Source organism: Temnothorax nylanderi, unplaced genomic scaffold (genome assembly GCF_030848795.1).
Source record: "Temnothorax nylanderi isolate EJ_2023f unplaced genomic scaffold, tnyl_v1.0 TNYL_tig0249_pilon, whole genome shotgun sequence".
NCBI lineage: Eukaryota > Metazoa > Arthropoda > Insecta > Hymenoptera > Formicidae > Temnothorax > Temnothorax nylanderi.
The window spans coordinates 100,866-123,436 of NW_027249311.1; the positions used below are offsets into that span (position 1 = coordinate 100,866).

The 22,571-nt window shown below is 43.6% G+C and overlaps 2 protein-coding genes and 1 pseudogene across 2 annotated transcripts; all 3 read left to right on the forward strand.

Moving 5' to 3' along the window:
- Positions 1-3,882: 3,882 nt before the first annotated feature.
- Positions 3,883-5,893, forward strand: LOC139779895 (uncharacterized). Its single transcript, XM_071718387.1, has 2 exons — positions 3,883-5,792; positions 5,845-5,893. Exons 1-2 carry the CDS (start codon positions 3,883-3,885, stop codon positions 5,891-5,893), a joined length of 1,959 nt encoding a protein of 652 aa, XP_071574488.1.
- Positions 5,894-7,360: 1,467 nt separating this feature from the next.
- On the forward strand, positions 7,361-9,004 carry LOC139779896 (uncharacterized). The gene has a single exon (XM_071718388.1). It carries the CDS (start codon positions 7,361-7,363, stop codon positions 9,002-9,004), a length of 1,644 nt encoding a protein of 547 aa, XP_071574489.1.
- Positions 9,005-19,833: 10,829 nt separating this feature from the next.
- Positions 19,834-22,365, forward strand: LOC139779906 (uncharacterized; annotated as a pseudogene).
- The last annotated feature ends 206 nt before the right edge of the window (positions 22,366-22,571 follow it).

Below are 22,571 nucleotides of genomic sequence, written 5' to 3' on the forward strand. Positions count from 1 at the left end.
AAGCAGTTAAATGACTTTGTCAATTTGTTTTAAAAATTTGAAAATAATGTATAAAATGTTCCAATTTTTCGTCTTAATAAGTCGATAGACGTCAATTTCCTCCAAAAAGCCTTTGGCTCTAAGTTCTTCGTCCATAGATATTCTCAAGTCGTCATATTTTCGACATCTCAACAGCACATGCTGCAAATCCTCTCGCTCGTAGCCGCACTCGCACCTCTCACCATCCACATATCCTTTTCTCTTCAATGAAGATCCGAGGTTATAGTGATTAGCTCTCAATCTATTTGAGGGTGACGAAATATCTTTCAAGATTGATTCCTCGGAACCAAGGCTTCAAAGCCAGTCGATCATAAAAATTATCAAAGTAGAAAATTCCCTTGTGCGCAGAATCACGGACAATCGATCTCTGAGTCGCGTCCCACGTCTCTCTCCTGACACGCATCATCAAATCCCCCACCAGGATTTCAATGGAGGGGTCGGCCTCCTCGCCGGCCGCCTCCCTGGCCAAGTCATCCGCCAATTCGTTACCAGCGATCTCGACGTGCGCGGGGATCCAGACAAGAACAACTCTTTTACCATAAACTCTCTCCAGTTCAAATAACAATAACTTAGCCTCTGTGACATATCTGTTTTTATGTACATTTAAGTGGTTGTTCCGTATAGATTCGAGAGCTGACTTACAGTCTGACAGAATAATTATGTCGCTGTTTCTACAGTTCCTTTGATGAACCATCAATTGTAAAGCAGACCTGATAGCGAAAGCCTCTGCAGTATACGATGAACACAAGTAGGGAAGACTCATTTTGTAGGCGATGTCCTGGTCACAAGTAACAATACTAGCTCCCGTAGAACGTTTAGACTCATTATATGAGCCATCAGTAAAGATGATTTCAGGAGAGCTCCAAATCGTATTCGTCGATAATATCCCGAATAAGAAGCTGATCAGGGCGTTTGCTATTCTTTCTGGCTCTGCCAATGGTGGTATTAACAGCGGGTATAAATGTATGAGCACCGAACGAGCCTCGAAAAATCTCAAATTTTCTTGGGGGGCCAATCCCGACCCTAAAAGGAACAGACTTTTTCCAAATCTCAGACAAGAGCGAGAGTCTATACATAGGCTGACAACATTCGCTGCAGCTTCTGACACAAGCCATTCTGGTTATAAGCGATCGACTTATTGACGAAGTTCCTGCCAAGCATATCAGCACGGTTCATAAGCAATCTAACCTTGGCTTCGGCGATAATAACGTTGTTGGGAGTGCTGTTTCTATATCTATATGCGGTGCGAATGCCCATATATTGGGCCCTCTCCAATTTCAGTTGAAGCGCGGAGTCCCTAGGGAAGTATACAAAATTACCATAGTCCGTGATTGATCTGACAAGGCTCTTGTAGAGCATAAGGGCCGTATTAACTTCCATGCCCTTGGACACCCAGCATAAATATCTTATAATAGAATTGGCTTTGTTAACCTTGCCTCTAACCTCCTGAACCTGCCGATCAAATTTCAGGCAGTGATCAAGCCAGATACCCAGAAACTTCGCCTCACCGCTGTTGTACAGGGTGTACCAAGACGATACAGAGCGGTACGGCGGGTTGCCCATTCGAGCAGGCGCGCATGGTCGTTCACAATTGCGTTGACTTCGGTGCATCACCTATAATCACTCGCATATCTTTTTTACAATAAAATGAACTTTTTAGCGCCCGAAGTTGCAATACAATTGTGACGGATTTCCGTAGCAGTAACGTTAAAACAGAAGTCGAGATGACAATACAGGTTATGAAATAAATTTTATTAAGAAAACGAAAGACATCTTCTCTCTTACGAAAAAAGCTCGTACCATAGACCATCATAATCATTATATATTATAATTTTATTACTTAAATTATTTTTTGCACACAATGTTTATGCACAGAACAAAAGTCAGCAATTAGCATATGTGTGCAAATTTAAATTATAAGTCGGCTAATAATTTTCATTCAATGTAAGTTTAAATAATGGCAGAAATCACCATTAACAAATCTTACAATATTCATTTTGTTTAATTAATAAATAATTTATCATTAAATTGATAATCAATTTAATATATCAATACTAATGAGCATTATATAATTCTTTATATAAATGATGCTGCTGCATCTTAAAAATCTTAATCTTAATTTCATAAACAAGAGGTTTATTAGTATAAAATATACATTTTAAATATGATGCTAATGAATAGTTTATATAAGGCAAATTATCATAATATTTAATGAATACTTTTCAGTAATAAATTTTTTGTAGATTTATATGAGATTCAGTAGCATTATTTACATAAAGATGCTTATTAGCATCAGTATATTGAATTAATTATTAATGTTAATGATGAAATATTAATATTCTGAAATAAATGTTGTTAGACAAAAGATCCGCTGATAATCGTTTTTATCGTTATAAATAACGATGGAAACGGTTATCAGCGGATCTTGTGCCTAATAACATTTATTTCAGAATATTAATATTTCATCATTAACATTAATAATTAATTCAATATACTGATGCTTTAAAATGTTCCCTTGGCAGTTGGTTTCGCTAGATAGTAGATAGGGGCAGTGGGAATCTCGTTAATCCATTCATGCGCGTCACTAATTAGATGACGAGGCATTTGGCTACCTTAAGAGAGCTATTTATTCCACTCAACATTTTTTTGGCGTTCTTCAAGATGCGCATCGCATTCCACACATAGCTCAGGCTGGTGAATCTATTGATGTCCCTGCAGAATTTTTCAAAACTTTCTTTTTTCTTCCAATTAATGGTTCGTTTAGCGTTTAGCCAATGCACCCAATCTTTTATATTCAAACCACGTGTGTAAGCTTTTACTCCTCTTGAAATCGGAAAAGGCGGATTTTCTATTACGTATAACCTCATCACACTCCGCATCCCACCATCTGTGCGACCTTTTGCGTTTGCCAAGGTCATCAGGACCTGTAGGGCTAGGGCATTCGCCACGCCTGCCTGAGGCAAAGGCCACCGCCTTTCTACTGTTAGGGAGTAAAGAAGAGTTAATTTCACCTTCACCAGATCATACAAACGAGACCAATCTGTTCTTTTAGAGAATATCCTATTTGTTTGAGATCATGATAATCGCGTGTCAGCGCAAACACGCTTTCGTTAAAATTTAGAGTGAAGTCGCATTAAAGAAATTGTTAAAGCAATCGCATAAAGATATCGTATCAAGTATAGCATGGATCTTTTCCTTTATTCGCTTTCCAGAACATTCGCTAACATTACAATAACACTGTCACGGCTAATCAGTCGCACAAACAAAGTCAAGTAAACGCTCTTACACAAAGGAAAGATCCATGCTGTAAACATAGCGATCGAAAACACGTAACGATCACTTCGCATCGTCAAATGAAAACCGTGACGTAAGCACGATGACGTAGGCCGCCAATGGCCAATCACCCTCTCGAAATTATTTGGTGATCAGCCTGGAGGGAGCCTCGTCTCGGAGGTGATAAAAGACCGCCGCTGCGCCGCGGAACCTCTCTCGTTCGCAGATCACCCGCCTAGTATTGTTATACGACCGCTTGCACACCGCTTAACACCGCTTTTCGCTTATCAATTCGCATTCGCTTGCTTAATAGCTTTCGACGCTTTTGCTGTGCTAACATCTGTGCGCGCTCACGGCATCAAAGACTCTCTGTAAAACACTGTACATATAGACACTGTAAATATAGACTTTTATTTTTCTACATTTTTGTACTTGCTGTTTTTTGTGGTCGTCTCGTTACCTCGCGCTACCTCGCGCTACCGCGTGCTCTCGAACATTTCTGGTCTTTCGAGCCGGATCCGACTGGCAACCGCAAATTCGGTAGTGCTTCCTCAACGAACGACCGCAGCCATGAGCATAGATCAGAGCGCCTTGCTGAACGGTCAGCACGACATCCACGGGCGCATTGCCCGCGCAATGACCAATCTACGGAAGCAGGGTGCAGACAACATTACCCTCGACGCTGTGAGCACTCGCATCCGCATTCTCGACGACCTGTGGGCCAAGTTTGAGTCAAACCACGATCTCATTCGGGCATGCTACAGAGATCTCTACACCGAGAGTGAGTACTACAAAACTGATTTTTTTGACACCGTCGAGAATGCGTACGTGCATCAGCACAGCTTGCTCACCACTTGCGCAAACACCTTAAAAGCCGCGTCGCCCCGGGTTCCAGCTGGGCCAGAGCAGAATGGCGAACGCGCCCCCAAAACCTCGCTGCCGCGTATTACATTACCACACTTCTCGGGCGCGTACGAGGAATGGCCGTCTTTCCGGGATCTCTTCCTGTCGGTCATCGGTGAAAACTCGTCGATCTCGAACACTGAGCGGTTCCATTACCTCCGATCTTGTCTGAAAGGGCCCGCTGAAAAATTAGTGCGTTCATTAACAATGACCGGAGACAATTACGACCGCGCGTGGGCAATCTTAAGCAAACACTTCGAAAACAAAAAAGAGTTGATACGCTCCAACTTCGCCACGTTTACCGCCGTGGCGAAGATGAAGGGAGAAACCGCTGAACAGCTGAGCCACATTTACAACGCCGTCACAACCGCAGTCAATGCTCAGGAGAGCATCGGGAGACCCATCGAGTCCCATGGAATGGACCTCTTCAACCACCTGGTTGTCGAGCTCTTCGATCCGCGAACGCGACTTGAGTGGGAGTCTTCCACCAGCGACTCCGTCGATCCGCCGGAGCACGACATACTCACAAATTTCATTTCGAAGCGCATCCTCACGCTGAACGCCGCGAAATCAAAAACCGCCGCGAAACTCCCGGATTCCGCTCGGTCCGCGAAGACCCACGTCGCGAAGCACGGGTCAAAAGACAGGTCCGATCCGCAGTGCGCCCTGTGCAAGGGAAAGCACTCGCTAATGACGTGCAGCGAGTTTAAATCTAAGTCCGCCACCGAACGAAAAACTGCTGTCGAGTCCAGTCGGTTGTGCTTTAATTGCCTTGGTAATCACTCCGTCGCGAAGTGCCAATCTGCGAAAAACTGCTTCACGTGCAAGGCTCGGCATCACACGATGCTTCGTGAAGCCTACGTTCCCGCGTCAACGTCCGCCGAAGTCAGTGCGCTGTCCGCCGTGCGTTCCGCTGACGACCGCAAGGCGATCCTCCTCGCAACCGCGCGAGTGACCATCGCCAACCGCCACGGCAATCCACATCCAGTGCGAGTCCTCCTCGACCAAGGATCCGAGGTCTCCATTATCGCCGAATCCCTCGCGCAGCGCGTGCACCTGCAACGCTCTCGCTCCGCTGTGACGATATTCGGAATCGGGGGTTCGAAATCCGGGTCCACCCGCGGAAAGGTAACGGTGAGCCTTACGTCCGAGACGACCGGAGACACGATTATTGCCGTCGCGTTTGTGCTGCCCCGCCTCTCTCTCTACCAAGGCTCGACGACGAAGAGCCCCGCTACGTGGCCCCACCTCAAAGGGCTGCCTCTAGCCGATGCGCAGTTTTCGGCTGGGGACCCGGTCGAGCTACTTCTCGGAGCAGAAGTGTGCTCCACCATCCTCGAAGACGGTATCCGAAAGGGCGGGCCGCATGCCCCGATCGCCCAGAAGACAGCGTTCGGGTGGATCCTGTCCGGTGGCTGCGGTGCTTCAGCCCTCCACGCGCTCGGCAGCTACCAAGCAACGGCCGACTACGAGTTGGCCGATCTCGTGCGCCGCTTCTGGGAGCAAGAAGCAGAGCCTTCCGCTCCCGCCGCCCTCACGCCAGAAGAACAGCATTGCGAGGACTTCTACGAGCGCACGCACTCCCGCACGGAGACGGGACGGTACGTGGTCCGACTGCCGTTTTCCAAGGTCCCAACGACGTTGTCCGAAACTCGCCGTCCGGCCGAACGCCTGCTGACCGCCATGGAGCGGAAGTTCCAAAGAGACTCCCGGTTCGGCGAGCTCTATCGCCAGTTCATGCGGGAGTACGAGGAGCTGAAACATATGGAGTTAGCTTCCGTCTCTCCAAACAACGCAATTAAACCCGAGTGCTACCTACCTCACCATGGAGTGCTCCGGGAATCAAGCACCTCCACCAAACTCAGGGTGGTATTCAACGGGTCGCAACAAACGACGTCCGGTGAGTCGCTGAACCACCACCTCCTTGTGGGCGCCAACCTGCTGCCCGCTTTAGCCGACGTCCTGATGCGCTGGCGCTGGCACCGCTACGCCTTCGTGACGGACATCGAAAAGATGTACCGGCAGATCCTCATCCACCCGGAAATACCAGTGCATCCTCTGGCGCTGCACCCTCCTCGCCTTCGTGTGCGTGTACCTGCTCCTCACGGTGACGTACGGTCTCGCGTGTGCGCCTTTCCTGGCCATTAGGACGTTGCGACAATTGGCCCACGACGAACAATCGCGATATCCCCGGGGAGCGATCACTTTGCTGGAGGACACATACGTGGACGACGTCGTTTCGGGGGCGAACACCTTATCCGACGCGATCGCCTCACAGACAGAACTCCGCGGGCTGTGCACGGCGGGCGGGTTCCCGCTCCGAAAGTGGGCCGCGAATTGCGAGAAAGTGCTGTCGGGATTCCCTCCCGAGCACCGACTCCACCACGAACCGCACTCGTGGGAAAACGACAGTTTTTCAACTCTCGGGTTATTGTGGCACCCGAACGAGGATACTTTCGCGTTCGCGATTCACCCGCGCCCTGTCCCGGAATTCACAAAGAGACGCGTTCTCGCGGAAACCGCACGCCTTTTCGATCCGCTGGGATGGCTAGCTCCCGTTGTGATTCGCGCGAAAATTCTTATTCAGTCCGCGTGGCTCCAACGACTTGATTGGGACGATCCGCTTCCCGCCGCCGACGCGCACTGCTGGAGGAGCTTCCTCGAGGAACTGCCTCTTCTCTCCCGCCTACGCGTAAACCGCTGGCTTGGCAGCGGAGACGAGGACGCGCAAGTGGAGCTGCACGGCTTTGCCGACGCGTCCGAGCGAGGATACGCCGCGGCCGTGTACCTCCGCATCACCAGAAACGGCACCGTGGCCATTCATCTGCTGGCCGCAAAGAACAAGGTGGCCCCGGTCAAGCAGGTGTCACTGCCACGGCTAGAGCTCACTGCCGCCGACTTGCTCACTTCTCTCACGTGTCACACTCGCTCCACTTTGCGTCTGTTCACAGCACCCACTTTCCTTTGGTCCGACTCGCAGGTTACCTTGAAATGGATTCAAGGACACGCCTCCCGCTGGAAAACCTACGTGGCGAACCGCGTGGCCCACATCCAGCAAAAGCTGCCTGACGCTTGATGGAGACATGTCCCCGGGCGAAACAACCCTGCGGACTGCGCCTCCAGAGGGATCGCTCCAGGCGAACTGATGGAACATCCTCTGTGGTGGACTGGACCCGCCTGGCTCCGCGAGGACCGATCCCAGTGGCCGTGCGAGGGCCCTGAGATGTCCGACACCGAGCCGCCCGAACAGAGAGTCGGGGCGCACGTCGCCACCGAGAAGGTCGAGGCCGAGCCCGAAATGCTTCTTCGGTTTTCCTCCCTGCACCGACTTTTACGAGTCACGGCTTGGTGCACTCGATGGCGACGCACCGCTTCCCGCACCACCGCACTCACACTGAAATCAGACGAGATCGACGACGCACTGCTTCTCTGGCTTCGCGTGGTGCAAGCCCGGCACTTCGCCAACGAGATCACGGCACTTTCCGCAAACCGCACTGTGTCACATCGAAGTCCGCTGGCAAGCCTGAGTCCATTCCTGGATGACCACGGCGTTCTAAGAGTCGGAGGTCGCCTCAAGCATGCCATGCTTTCCACCGATGAGCGACACCCGATGATCGCACCGCCGTCCTCGTGGCTCACTCGGTTGCTCATTGAGTCGTGCCACCGTCGAACACTGCACGGCGGAGTGCAGCTCACCCTCGGCTTACTTCGCCTCCGCTTCTGGATCCCTCGAGGCCGCTCCGTCGTCAAAAAGATGTTGCATCGCTGTGTCACTTGCACCCGCTGGCGAGCCACGGCACCTCAACCTCCGATGGGCAACCTCCCGAGAGGCCGAGTCACTTCAGCACGCCCATTCCTCCGGACCAGCCTGGACTACGCCGGCCCGATCTTCATCCGCACGAGCAAAGGCCGCAGACACCGAGCGCACAAAGCCTTTATCGCAGTATTTGTGTGCCTCTGTACCAAGGCGGTGCATCTGGACGTCGTGTCGGATTACACAACAGAAGCCTTTCTCGCCGCTTTTCGTCGCTTCATCTCCCGTCGAGGCCTCTGCGAAGAACTGTACTCGGATTGCGGCACTAATTTCTTGGGAACAGACCGAGTCCTGAGAGAGCTCTTCCGAGCTTCGTCTGCCGACGGCCGTCGCCTTGCTCACGTCGCCGCCACGGAAAGCATTAAGTGGAACTTCAACCCGCCGGCTGCACCGCACTTCGGCGGATTGTGGGAGGCTGCCGTCAAGTCGACCAAGTTCCACCTCCGTCGGGTCATCGGAGAGACCAGACTCACTTTCGAGGAGATGAGCACTTTCCTCGCTCAGGTCGAAGCCTGCCTGAATTCCAGGCCGCTGCAGGCTTTGTCCGACGATCCGGACGACATATCCGCTCTCACCCCAGGACACTTCCTGATAGGCGCTCCTCTTCTTGCCGTTCTCGAACCCTCCTTAACCGACACTGCTGAGAGCTCACTTTCCCGGTGGCAACATCTCCAAAAGATGCGCGATCACTTTTGGTCACGATGGTCGCACGAATACATCAACGGAATGGCAGCTCGCTCGAAGTGGCTCAAACCCGAGGATGCGCCTTCCGTCAGATTTCTGTGCCTGGTACGCACCGAAAGCACACCACCGAGCCGATGGCCACTTGCGCGCATTATCCGAGTGCACCCCGGGGACGATGGCATTGTTCGAGTGGCGACGATCCGGACCGCCACGTCAGAGTTAGTTCGACCACTATGCAAACTCGTGCTTCTTCCCGGAGCTGAGGACCAGCCGACGCCGGAGGATGCGTGAGCCAATCGACACTCTCTGTCGCTCAATTGTTTTTGTCGGCCTTCCGCCAATTTACGTTCACTTCACGGAATTATTCTTGTAGGCCTTCTGCCAACGTTCAAAGTTCACCGTGCGCACTCGCGTATTTCGGCCTTCCGCCTCAATTCACCGTAATCTTGCGTCACTTTACTTCACTTTTCACGGGCACAGAACACTTCACGTCACTTATTTTGCGATTTGCGTATATATGTTCATCGCTCGAGATCTTCGCGTGCTATGACACTGCGCAGCCGCGCGCTCCGCAACATAGCCGCTCACACTCGCGCCGGTATTGCGATCATCGCGAATCGATCAAAAATCGATACTTGCCGCGACTTCGGTCGCTCCATCGAGCGCACCATGTCGTTTCGTCAACACTTGCCGAGGCGGGCGGGATGTTTGAGATCATGATAATCGCGTGTGAGCGCAAACACGCTTTCGTTAAAATTTAGAGTGAAGTCGCATTAAAAAAATCGTTAAAGCAATCGCATAAAGATATCGTATCAAGTATAGCATGGATCTTTTCCTTTATTCGCTTTCCAGAACATTCGCTAACATTACAATAACACTGTCACGGCTAATCAGTCGCACAAACAAAGTCAAGTAACCGCTCTTACACAAAGAAAAAATCCATGCTGTAAACATAGCGATCGAAAACACGTAACGATCACTTCGCATCGTCAAATGAAAACTGTGATGTAAGCACGATGACGTAGGCCGCCAATGGCCAATCACCCTCTCGAAATTATTTGGTGATCAGCCTGGAGGGAGCCTCGTCTCGGAGGTGATAAAAGACCGCCGCTGCGCCGCGGAACCGCTCTCGTTCGCAGATCACCCGCCTAGTATTGTTATACGACCGCTTGCACACCGCTTAACACCGCTTTTCGCTTATCAATTCGCATTCGCTTGCTTAATAGCTTTCGACGCTTTTGCTGTGCTAACATCTGTGCGCGCTTACGGCATCAAAGACTCTCTGTAAAACACTGTACATATAGACACTGTAAATATAGACTTTTATTTTTCTACATTTTTGTACTTGCTATATTTTGTGGTCATCTCGTTACCTCGCGCTACCTCGCGCTACCGCGTGCTTTCAAACACTATTTGTGATTTTTCTATAAATCTGCGTATGGCTATCAAAGGTGAAGAAGATAGGGAAGTGATCACTATCCCAGGTTTCCTCCAACTGTTGGTAGGCAACTCTATTAATGATACCCTCTGTGCCGAATAAAAGATCCAAGTTTGAGTCACGCTGGCCGCGACAACCCACACGAGATCTGGTGTCAACATTTACACAGAAAAAATCCTCGACGCTCATTAGATCATATAGCAATTCACCATTATCGTTGGTGGAGTAGCAATTCCACGCAACATTATGTGCATTCAAATCATCTAGAATAATTGTATCATTTTCATTACCGTTAACAGCATTGAAAATAGGTTGGAGATCACGTCGTGCAATGGCCTTACGAGGATGTCTATAGATCGCAACCACGTTCAGATTCCGAATTAAATTTTTGGTCTTAATACTGACCACATCATAATCGATCGGGAGAGCATCGGTAATGAGCAGAATATCAAAATAAATGCGTGATCTAACTGAGATCGAAACACCTCCACTACCGAGCAAATTTCTACTATGCACAGTCTTGTAATCTGAAAAATAAACATGATTTCGGCCCAAACATCTAGTTTCAGTAAGTACCACAATATCATAATCCATGACGTGTTTGGAGAGCTCATTCCTACTGCTTTGATAGCCTCAACAGTTTCATAGTAAGAGCCTGAATTATACCGAAGAGAGGTTAGGGAGCCTCCCACATCTAGCTGAGTCGCTTAGAAATTCACTATATCTATCTAATTCTCTTCTCTCCATTCCTTTTTCCTTATAGAATCTGAAGCGATTTGATTTCTGAGACAATGACTTACCCCTTGAACTGTAATCATTTGAGCTTACCAAGGCACCAATTAAAAGTTCTCACGCCTCCGGTATCCTCTGCAGCAACTGCAGGACATTGTCGATAGCTTCTCTAATCAGGAAGTCTCTCCGGGAACGGTCTGTATCCCCGCGCACCTCATCCGCATTCCCACGGACAACCTTTCACCATGCAGCCCCGTTACGGGCCGCAGACAGGAGAATGCCTCTCTTTTCTTTAGAGATATCGCCAGCACGTGTGTCAAATTGCTTATAGTAATCTCGTACGGCTTCAGACGACGAATCTCGTATATCCTTTGTCCTTCTATCCACGCGAGGAAAGCGACCTCGATTTTCCGCACGCGGGTCGTCAGACGTCGGCTCCCGCCGTCTGTCACTGTCCTTGTGTGACCGGACGGCACGAGTTAGGCCCGATTCCGGCGGATAATATTCCTATCAAACGGTCGCCACTCGGTTTCACCTTCGACTACCGAGAAGGTATGTTAGTATCAACGCCCCGATTCTTCGCAAGACGCTAATATTATTTCTTTCTTTCAGATCGATGTCCCTGATGGATCACCGTTGCTGCTACCCGTCTCCAGATCCTCGCCTATTCGCATACTGGATAATGGTAAGTATCACTAATAACTTAGCCGCTAACTCCCTTCCTCTATTTCAGATTGGCACCCAGGATGGATCGCCGTTGCTGCTACCCGTCTCCGGATCCTCGCATTACCGCATACCTCGCATTACCGCATACCGGATGAAGGTAAGTCTCGATAATTATTTTAATTATATACTAATACTTTTCTTCTGTTGCAGGTTCCTGCCCAGGATGGATCGTCGCTGCTGCTGAGCTTCCCCGGATCCTCGCTTTATATCGCATACCGGATTGCCGCTGGACAACGATGGATCATCGCCAAAGGACAAGGTAAGTAGAAGGTAAGTATAGTTAATTTTATAATTAATCTTAAGACTTTGTTTCAGAAATAATTATTCTTTAATTGTAGATCATCATTTCAACTCTACAGGCCGTTTCACAATTATCATAAAGGTGCTTCACAACGATGGTATTGCGCCTCGGTGTGGATTGCGCTTTTTCGATAAAAGTTGCACAGTTGATTAATTCGCGTATCTCGGCTTATTAGTTTCGTCGATACAATGCCTTTTATCAAGATAATTAATTTCGCCAGAGTGCTCGATGCCCCTTAGCAATCACTCCAAGATCACGTGACACATACGTGATTATCACTCTATCATACAATGTCCGTGCGCACAATTAACGCTGGAGTATTCGGTTGTTTTATACAATAATTAACACCGTCCGCACAATACTTTGTATCCGCGTAACCCAATGTTCGCGGTTGTTATATACTCGATATGCACTTCCGTTAGTTAACAATGTATCCGAATTTCAACTCGACGTATTCGGCTAACACTCGATTGTAATTGGCAATTCGGTGCCCCTCGCTATTGTTAAACGAGTTATTTTACGCGATAGTACGCGGGAGTTCCCGGTTGTTAAGTATAACACGTATGCTGTGAGTATAGAGCGTGATACGTCCTTTCGCTACGGCTATACCCGAGAGACTGCCTCGAGCAATGGCTTTCGCTTCGCCTCCCCACTATGCCGAGTCGTTCCCACTCCCGAACTTTCTCTTTTCGCCTATTGTATTCGGCACGTACGCCCGGCGCGATCACGCGAAAACAACATGACTATCACGCACTCGCCGAATGCCCTATTGCGCATTTCGCCTTCGCGAACGTTCCAGAGGGTTCTCGTGGAAATTTTCACGCGCAACGCAGTGCGAGAACCTTCCGCCGTTGACCCCGATGCACCAGGTTTTCACCTTTTGGAAATCTTTAATGTCTTTGACGCCGACCCGTGCGCACCTCCTTGGAGATGCCCTTGATGACGATTCCGGGTGAATTTCCCGTAGATGATGTCCAGGTGACCTTTCGATTGTCGGCCGTTGACGCCGACCCCTCGGGTGCCCTGCTGGGGTGCTTATAATGCCTCTCTTGGCCTTCGTTCCTGGGGAAGATGCTTTTTCCGGGAACTTCGTCTGGCAATGACGCCGACCCCCTGGGAGGGTGTCCCAGGTCCTTGAAAAATGGATAAAGACCTTTGTTCCTGGAGAAAATGTTTTTCCCGGGAACTTGGTCTGACGATGACGCCGACCCCCTGGGAGGGTGTCCCAGGTCCTTGGGAGGTGGCTGAGCACCTTTGTTCCTTGGGAAAATGAATTTCCCGGGAACTTGGTCTGACGATGACGCCGGTCTTGTGAACGTGTATACCCGGTCCGGGGGATGCTCCTCCGGGCCCCTGATTCTGGAGATTGTCGCGGTTCACCGCTTACGCACCATAATAGTCACACCGACCCACGTGCGCGAAACTAAAACTTCTTCTGTCATGAACCACCGAAATAAACGTTTTTATGGTCGGTGGAGTGTCAAAACAATGAGAATAATGTCTTAGAATAACATGGCCATTCGGGCCTTACGCGAATCTTATACTTAAAGGGAAATGGATAGCCCGAATGATCGCCTGGATTCGACGCCTACTCCTCACGACGAGTCCCTCTTTCGTACTCGCCGGGAGATTTATTCTTATTTTGCACCTTATGCGTTCGCCGTCGCGCAGGCGCCGTCTTTTCTTAACTCGAACATAAAATAATTCGCGAGTATTTTCGCTCCGTCCGCTGCCCGGGAGTCCGGCCGTTATCTCCGCTCGCTCCGCCGGTCCCTGCGTCCGCTGACTCGTTCCCTGCGGGCTTTCACCCGCTCTCGGCTGCTTACCCGAAGTGTACGGCTGCACTTGCTCGCTGTCTCAGAGTATAACCTAACCTTAGGAGGGGCCGGCAATCCTGGCCAGGCCTCGGGGTTCAAATATCTGTCGTGGGACCTCGGGGGCGTCGTTTCCTCACCTTCGACAATCCGCAGCGCACTGTGGAATGATATATTCTTGTAAGCCATTACAACGTTAATATTTTCATATGCAGGACAGCCCCTAAATGTGGACTTATGCTGACCTCTACAATTACAACAACGTAGGGGTTTGTCACATTGACCATGAGATTTATCGCCACAAGTAATACAGCGTGTCTCACTTTTACATGCAACTTTAGTATGACTAAATCTAAAACAATTAAAGTATTGCCTCGCCTGAGGTACGTACGGCCTAACCCTGGGTCGACTCCATTAGCAAAAATTTTCAAGTCACGGACTTTATTCTCTTTGAAGGTAATAATAATATTGTCTGTTGCTGATAAAAAAGATTTCTTAGTAGAGAAATCCCATTTCCGTCGGTACATTCGTTCTAGTCTAAGAATATTTGATTTATCTTGAATTTCCGATCATAGATCAGGTATCGTCGACGGCCAATCCGAAACGACACCCTTGCATATTACTGTACGCTGTTCTAAATTAGCTTCTAATTTAACAGGGTCTTTAAGCTTATCAATTATGTCCAACGCACGATTAGCGTCGATAAAATCTTTAAACACAGCCTCTGCCGAAAAACGGTTAATCATAACTACTGATGTTGGACAGATTTGTAAATCCGTAAGGACCATCCATATTTTAATAAGATTCTTACCTTTTTTAGTGGTAGTCTGGTCGAGGGGGAGTCGAAGAGTTATTTTCGCATTACCTTTAAAGTCGTCCTCAAATCTAGCAAATCGTTGCACGTCAAGCGTATGTGAGTTTCCAGAGTCACATTTTTTCAAAATAGAGCCACTTACAATGTAGGATTCCTTGTCGAAAGGGGGCATAATATTATCCACGGTAGTATCACGTGTATCGTCAGTATTAGTCACGTGATCTTTACGAATAGACAACACACTACGGGTGTCGTCATTAATATCGCTACTGCTAATCGGGGTCGCTTTGTTTATTAAAAGATCGCGGCCCCGACTGTCCCCGACGTTCTCAGGGGAACCCACGTCCACTTCCATATCTTCTTCAGGCATGTGGATGCCCGCGTCACTGGTCAGATTTCGCCGTTTATACAGTTTCTCGTCCCTCTGCTTTTTGGAGGAGTGATTTCTGCGGTTTCTAATCACGTTCCAATCCGCATCCGACCTGTTTTCCTCGATCCTAAAGTCCTTCGTGATATTGTCAAACTCTTTCCTTATGAAAAAGTACACTCAACTTTGATGGTTAACACCCAAAGTTTAGTGTTTGTCATCAAAGTTAAGTGTCAACACTTAAATTTAGGTGTAGATTGAGTGTTGACCATTAAGGTTTAGGTAAGTTGTGGGTTTAATCCTCAATGATGAGTGTATATTGAGAGTTTATTCTCAATGATAAGTGTAGGTTGGGGATTAAGCCTCAATGTTTAGTGTAGGATGGAGATTGATCCTCATCGTTGGATGTTGGTTTGGTGTTAACAGGGTTTAACCTTTAATGTTCTATGTCGATTTAATCAGTGTCGCCATGATCCCTTTATCGTTGGGTTTCGTTAAAATGTTATTGTGTTAATCTTCGTTAAGTGTCAATTGACGGCTTGGTTTATTGGAAAAGTGTTTCAGATAAAAGTTGAAAGGTTTGAAGGGGGCCAATAGACGATCTTATTGGATTTTGGATCCAGGGCCTGTATTGAGCCCAATAGGGCCTAAGTCAAATTTTTTAAATGAAAACCCCTATTTTTTATTGTACCATCTTTCTCTATTAATTAATTTGAACAACTTTTGTTTGAAAAATTCTTTTATTTGCTTAATACTTTTTGAGATATTCAAGGAAAACTTAGTAACTTTTTCAATATTTAGCTTGTGATATCTTGATGATCGTTTGCCAGAGAAAAAAGTGATACAGAGGACTTTTTAACTTAATTTTATTTCAAAAATGTGCTGTTGCAATAGTATACTCCATTTTTTTTTAAATATTTGTGTATGCATCTTTTTGGAGTGTTTACAAATATTTAAAAAAATTGGAGTGCTATTGCAACAGCATATTCTTAAGACAAAAGCAAGTCAAAAAATCCTCTATACCACTTTTTCGTCTGGCAAACAATTATCACGATATCATAAGCTAAATATTGAAAAAGTTACCAAGTTTTCCTTGAATATCTCAAAAAGTATTAGGCAAATAAAAGAATTTTTCAAACAAAAGTTGTTCAAATTAATTAATAGAAAAAAATGGTACAATAAAAAGTAGGGGGTTTCATTTAAAAAATTTGACTTAGGCCCTACCCAGCGAGAAATGACCCATCGAATCGACGTCTAATTGACGTCGAAATCATCGATATTACATCATATCGAAATAATGCTCGAAATTTGAAGCTTATTTCGATGTTTGTGCTATATGACATTTTTTTAAAGAAGAGATTATTTGTGACATACATTCATCGCGCCAGACTGTAAACAGGCAAATTATGTATTTTCTGTTAAGACATCGATATTTCATCATTTCGATATCGATTCGAAGCTATTTTGATTTGCCTGTCAAATATATAATAACATTGCCATTATATAGAATGCAATATGAATAAAAAATTATATTGTGTTCGCAGACATGGATAATGTAAATATTTTATGATTTGAGCATTATAATAATTGCGTTACAATAATAATTTTTTTAGGCTTCCATTTCCATTAAATAGTTACTTTATAACTGTAAAAGTCACAACAAAATTCCTGTTTGTAATTTGACAATTTTGAAAATTAAAATATTATATAATAGGTACATTTTCAGTACTACATCCGCTCATTTATTAAACAAGAAGTTAAATTAAGCAACTAATTAAATTATTAATATTAGATATTAATACAATAAGGTATTTGTATTTACATTTATCAAAATAAAAAATAAGTTCAATTATGAAAATAAATATTAATAATTGGACTTATTAAAAATTAAATAATTTGTTCAGATTGTGCTCGAATTCTTTTCGCGTTTTACAACGCCCGATCGTTTCACATTAGATGGCGCGACGCGCGAGACGCCACTCTCAAAGAGCCCCCGCCCTCCTTCCTCACTCGTTAGGTGTCATGGCCGCACTTGCTTGCGTTTCTTCGAACGTGTCAAGTCCGTTACCTCTTTCTTGACGGATTGATCGTTGCGGCGCGTGTTCTGGAGACCAACCGAGCGAGAGTCGGATCACCAGGGAGAGCTCACCGTCAGGAAAGGGAGAGCTGCGGCAGCTAGCGTCCGAGAGGGAGGATCGAGGCGAGGAGTCCGGTTCAGCGAGCGTAGCCCTTAAGAGATTCTCATTGGGACGCCATATTTGTTACTTTCATTTGAGGGTTCATATTTTTAGGGTTTATACCGTCATTTTTAAGGATTAGCCATTAATTGAAGGTTAACTATCACTTGAAGGTTAACCATCATCCAAAGAAAAACCTTTAAAGTTGGGTGTGATTTTGGACCGCCAATTGAAGATTAACCTTCAAATGATGGTTAACCTTCAATTGGCGGTCCGAAATTACACCCAACTTTAAGGGTTTTTCTATGGTGTTTTTTTAACGGTTAACACCAAAAGTTGAGTGTATTTTTCCATAAGGGTTGTTCTGAGACGCAAATTCTCATTTTCTTATTAGCGACATTATGAGACTCTTCATCTGAGGTGCGAGGGCTATCACGTGTGAGCTGCGTGTCGACGTGATCTGACGTATCCATACTAAACTAACTAAACGCTAAGGCAACGCTTCCCCTCCGATAGGGGAGCAACAAATGTTAATGAAAATAAGAACCCTCCCAAAAAGAAACTCTGCAAAGTATCCCCACGTACCCAGCTTAAAACCAATGCACCGCGGAAAAACTGCGCACAAGGCAATCTAAGCGAGCAAGCAGGGCACACATGTCCGTCTCGCACGGCGGTTCGAGCCGAACTCTCATAAGCGATAAGATGAAAAAATAAGGTTATGTTCTCTCACTTTACTATTCACAATATATATTGAAAGGTGCAAATAAACAAATAAACTATATAATGATTATAAAAATGAAAAATATTTTACACAATATAAATTCTCTTTTTCAATGTGTACACTCATGTGTACAGTCATGAGATAATTATTTGTAACATTTATTATAATATATTTATAATTAGTATTTATAATTAAAATTAAGCAGATGCTAGCTAGATAATACCCTTATGGAAAAATACACTCAACTTTTGGTGTTAACCGTTAAAAAAACACCAAAAAAAACCCTTAAAGTTGGGTGTGATTTCGGACCGCCAATTGAAGATTAACCATCATTTGAAGGTTAACCTTCAATTGGCGGTCCAAAATCACACCCAACTTTAAGGGTTTTTCTTTGGATGATGGTTAACCTTCAAGTGATGGTTAACCTTCAAGTGATAGTTAACCTTCAATTAATGGTTAACCTTCAATTAATGGTTAACCTTCAATTAATGGCTAATCCTTAAAAATGACGGTATAGTTTATATAATACAATGAAAAGTATTTTTTTGAAACTAATCGTATGTATATAAAATATGAAATAAAATATCATATAAAATAAAACGTAAATATTATACTTTTGTACACGTCTAAAATAACCTTGTGCTTAAAATCTAATTTAAATAAAATAAAATAAAATTTTTAAATTTAAACGATTAAACTTTTATTTCTACAATTTTTTAAATTTAGTTTCTTAAGCTTGTTGTAGATTTTCTGGTATTGTACATCTGCTGGTATTATTCTACAATACCAGATATTAAACTTACAGACTTTTCTGAAGTGGAGAGTTTTTTGAAGTTACGTGCAACATTCTTACATTTATTGGTGACTGCAGTATTGAATAACTGTTCAGCATTATGCACATTTTTAAAATTAAGTAGTACGTAATCTGAAAACAAACATATATATATATATAATGGTAAATATGCATAATAGGGGACCCAGCCCCAATGACCTTGACCTTGACATATGTTGTCAAGGTCACCCTCCTGAGTGACCTACAGAAAGTTTTAGCCGTCGCTCGTTTTTTATTAAAAAGTTATTAACAAAAAAAGTTTCAAAAATATAGTAGATAGTTATTTTGAGTATATTGAAAGGCATAAATGACTAACAAGGGAACCTCGCGAAGTGGAAAATTCTGATTTTAATATAACTTTCCACACATGTAGGGGGAGTAAAAAGATGAATTTAGATATTTTTTATAGCTGCCCAAAAACGGTTTTAAGGGGTGAAACCATTGCTCATAGTAGAGCGGTTTTTTGCTTTTCTCGATATATCTCGAAAAATATTTGAGATATCAAAAAATGTTTCTTATAAAAGTTTTACAGTAAAATCTCGTCTATTCGACAACATTAATAATATTTTTTAAAAATAATTTGTTAAACAAAATTTTGATTAAAAATTAAAAAAAATTTTTTTTTTGATATTTTATTAATGTGGTTGAATAAAGATGTTTTTACCATAAAACTTTTATTTAAAACATTTTTTGATATCTTGAATACTTTCCGAAATATATCGAGAAAAACAAAAAGCCGCTCTACATATGAAGGGTGATTTCACCCTTTAGAACCATTTTTTGGCATCAACAAAAAATTTCTAAATTTATTTTTTTACCCCCGCCCCTCCTACATGTGTGCAAAGTTTTATAATAAGAACATTTATGTGTATTTAACCGCAACGAATAATTTTTTCAAAAATTTATTTATTTTTGCATCTCTTATTTAAAAAAATATCTGTTGTGTGCGTTATTTAATAAAATTGTAAAATGAAGATAATTTTATCCTGAATGTACTTATAATTCTTTAAACAATATTGTAACAATTTTAAATATGAAAAATTACTGCAAAATATCTTTACGTACAACGTATGTGACTATCTTCACGTACAACGTACGTGATTATCTTCACGTACAACGTACGTGACTAATCTGCATTGCGATTAGGGCAGGGAAATGAGCGATATGCACCTAATACAATATACTGTGATACCTAACAGAAGCGATTATATTATACCACGTGTATATCGTTCATTTACGTGAAAATATGCAATATGATGTACGTGTAATATATAAACAATATGATCATATTGCAATGTGTATATTGTACAACGTGCAATGTACACGTGCATATCGCTCATTTACGTCTAGTGTCGCAATGCAATATGTAATCACACACGTTATACGTGAGAATATTTTGCAGTAATTTTCCATACTCGGAAGATTCTGATATAAAGAAGATATAAATAAGATGATAAGGCTCTATATAAGTCGGAAATATTGCGCATAGTTTTAGTATAAGTACCCACGAGTTTAACGATTCATACAAGTGTAAAAGATTGTCAAAAATTTTAATTCAGAAAAAGTGCATATTTTTAGCTTAACAAACCAAAATGTTACGTGTAAATCCTGCGAATGTTCTCAATATGTTAATGGTTTCATTCCAAATTTCAAATATTCCACAAACACCTACAAATGATAAAGAAATTGAATTGCATGATACTATAAAGAATATTATAAAAAATTCAATGGATGACATATCATTTGCTATGCAGACCGACACTACATTAGAATTTGAGAATTATTGGGACTTACACGATGCAGAATTTGTCGCAGCTGACGAAATAGAAGAAGTAGAAGAACTTGATGAAGATGTGGGAGAAGATAGTTGTACATTGGAAGAATACGAAGTTGTAAATAATAACTATAAACGAAAAGCTGTTGAATTCTGGAAAAGTGGAAAAAAGGGACGTTATACAGTTTATCATCAGTCCAACATCGGTTTAGAAAGGTAAAGTCCTTGCCGCAGCTGTATAAATGGGAACTCTCCCTACAAAGAGGTGGTACTCATAGAGAAAAACTATTATACATTTCTGAATACGTCTTGAACAAATTCAAAGACGCTAACGACAAAAACAGTATTATGCATGATACAGATCTGCGACGATGGGCGCTGGAAGCAAAAGAGGAAATTAATCTTCCTCATTTTAAAGCAGGAGCAACATGGATATTAAATTTTAAAAGAAAACACGGAATAGTGTCAAGGAAAATAACAAAATTTGTAAACCATTCATCCAAGAAAAATCAAGAACAATTACAAATTGCGTGCCAAGATTTCATAGGCTCTGTAAAATCATTTATAGATGTTTTTGATGTACAAAATATATATAATGCAGACGAAAGTGGATTTAATTTGGAAGTACATTCAGGCAGAACGTTAACGACACAAGGTGTTAAAACAGTCGAAAGTGTAGTTCAATCACTATCAGCAATGACACACAGCTACACCATTATGCCTACAATTTCTGCAAGTGGACAATTACAAACACCTCTTTATTTGGTATTGAAAAAGGCCAGTGGAAGTTTTGGACCACGCGTAGAAGCGACTTTGTTCAGGCCTGCAAATATTTTCATCGCAGCATCGAAATCAGGCAAACTGACTACACAACACTTTCAATCTTGGTTCACAAATGTTTTTTACCCGCAACTGGAAGTTTCAGTGTGTTATTACTAGACTCTTGGAGCGGACATTGTCCTGCAAACTTACAAGAGTTTATGCCATCTAAAGATAAAGATGTACGGATTTTAACAATACCAAAAAAAACCACAGCAATGATTCAACCTCTTGATGTTTATGGGTTTAGAGTATGGAAGAACTTTGTGAGGACATTTAGTGATCGCGTTACATTGTTAAATTATAATATCAATTTACATTTAAGAAATAATATCATTAAATTACAATCCTTAACGCATATACAGCTGTCCTCTCCACGATTCCATAATCTTTTTAAATACGCTTGGTTCAAAAGTGGCTATATCGACGTACGGCCACCACAGTTTGAAAATCCAGTAGATTTTTGTTTCTCTGGAAAAGATATACAAGAAATACCACGCTGTTCCATATGTGATGCACCTGCCATAATACGTTGTTCCTGGTGCAAAAAATATTTTTGTATGCATCATTTCTTTGAGGAATATCATGATTGTAAATACTATGAAATATAAGAATTGTTCGTAAGTAAAAGATATTGTTATCTAGATAATTATAATATTTATTACTAATATTTGTAATAAATATTCTTATACATTCTAGGGAACGCTGTCAACACGTATGGTCTTATGGGGAATATCATCAATAGGGTCCGGACGTTCGGGCACGAAGACCGGGCATAAGAACCGCTGCGCGCTCGCCCCACCATCAAGTCTGGTCGCCGAGCGTCGCGCGTCGGAGCGAGCCTCGCGAGATCTACTATCGCGAGATCTAAAACTAATATTTTATAAAACACACACGCACGCACACACAGATGAATAAATTTAGAAATTTTTAGTTAGCGCGAAAATTGTTACGATATTGTTTAAAGAATTATAAGTACATTCAGGATAAAATTATCTTTATTTTACAATTTTATTAAATAACGCACGCAACAGATATTTTTTTAAATAAGAGATGCAAAAATAAATAAATTTTTGAAAAAATTATTCGTTGCGGTTAAATACACATAAATGTTCTTATTATAAAACTTTGCACACATGTAGGAGGGGCGGGGGTAAAAAGATGAATTTAGAAATTTTTTGTTGATGCCAAAAAATGGTTTTAAAGGGTGAAATCACCCTTCATATGTAGAGCGGCTTTTTGTTTTTCTCGATATATTTCGGAAAGTATTCAAGATATCAAAAAATGTTTCAAATAAAAGTTTTATGGTAAAAACATCTTTATTCAACCACATTAATAAAATA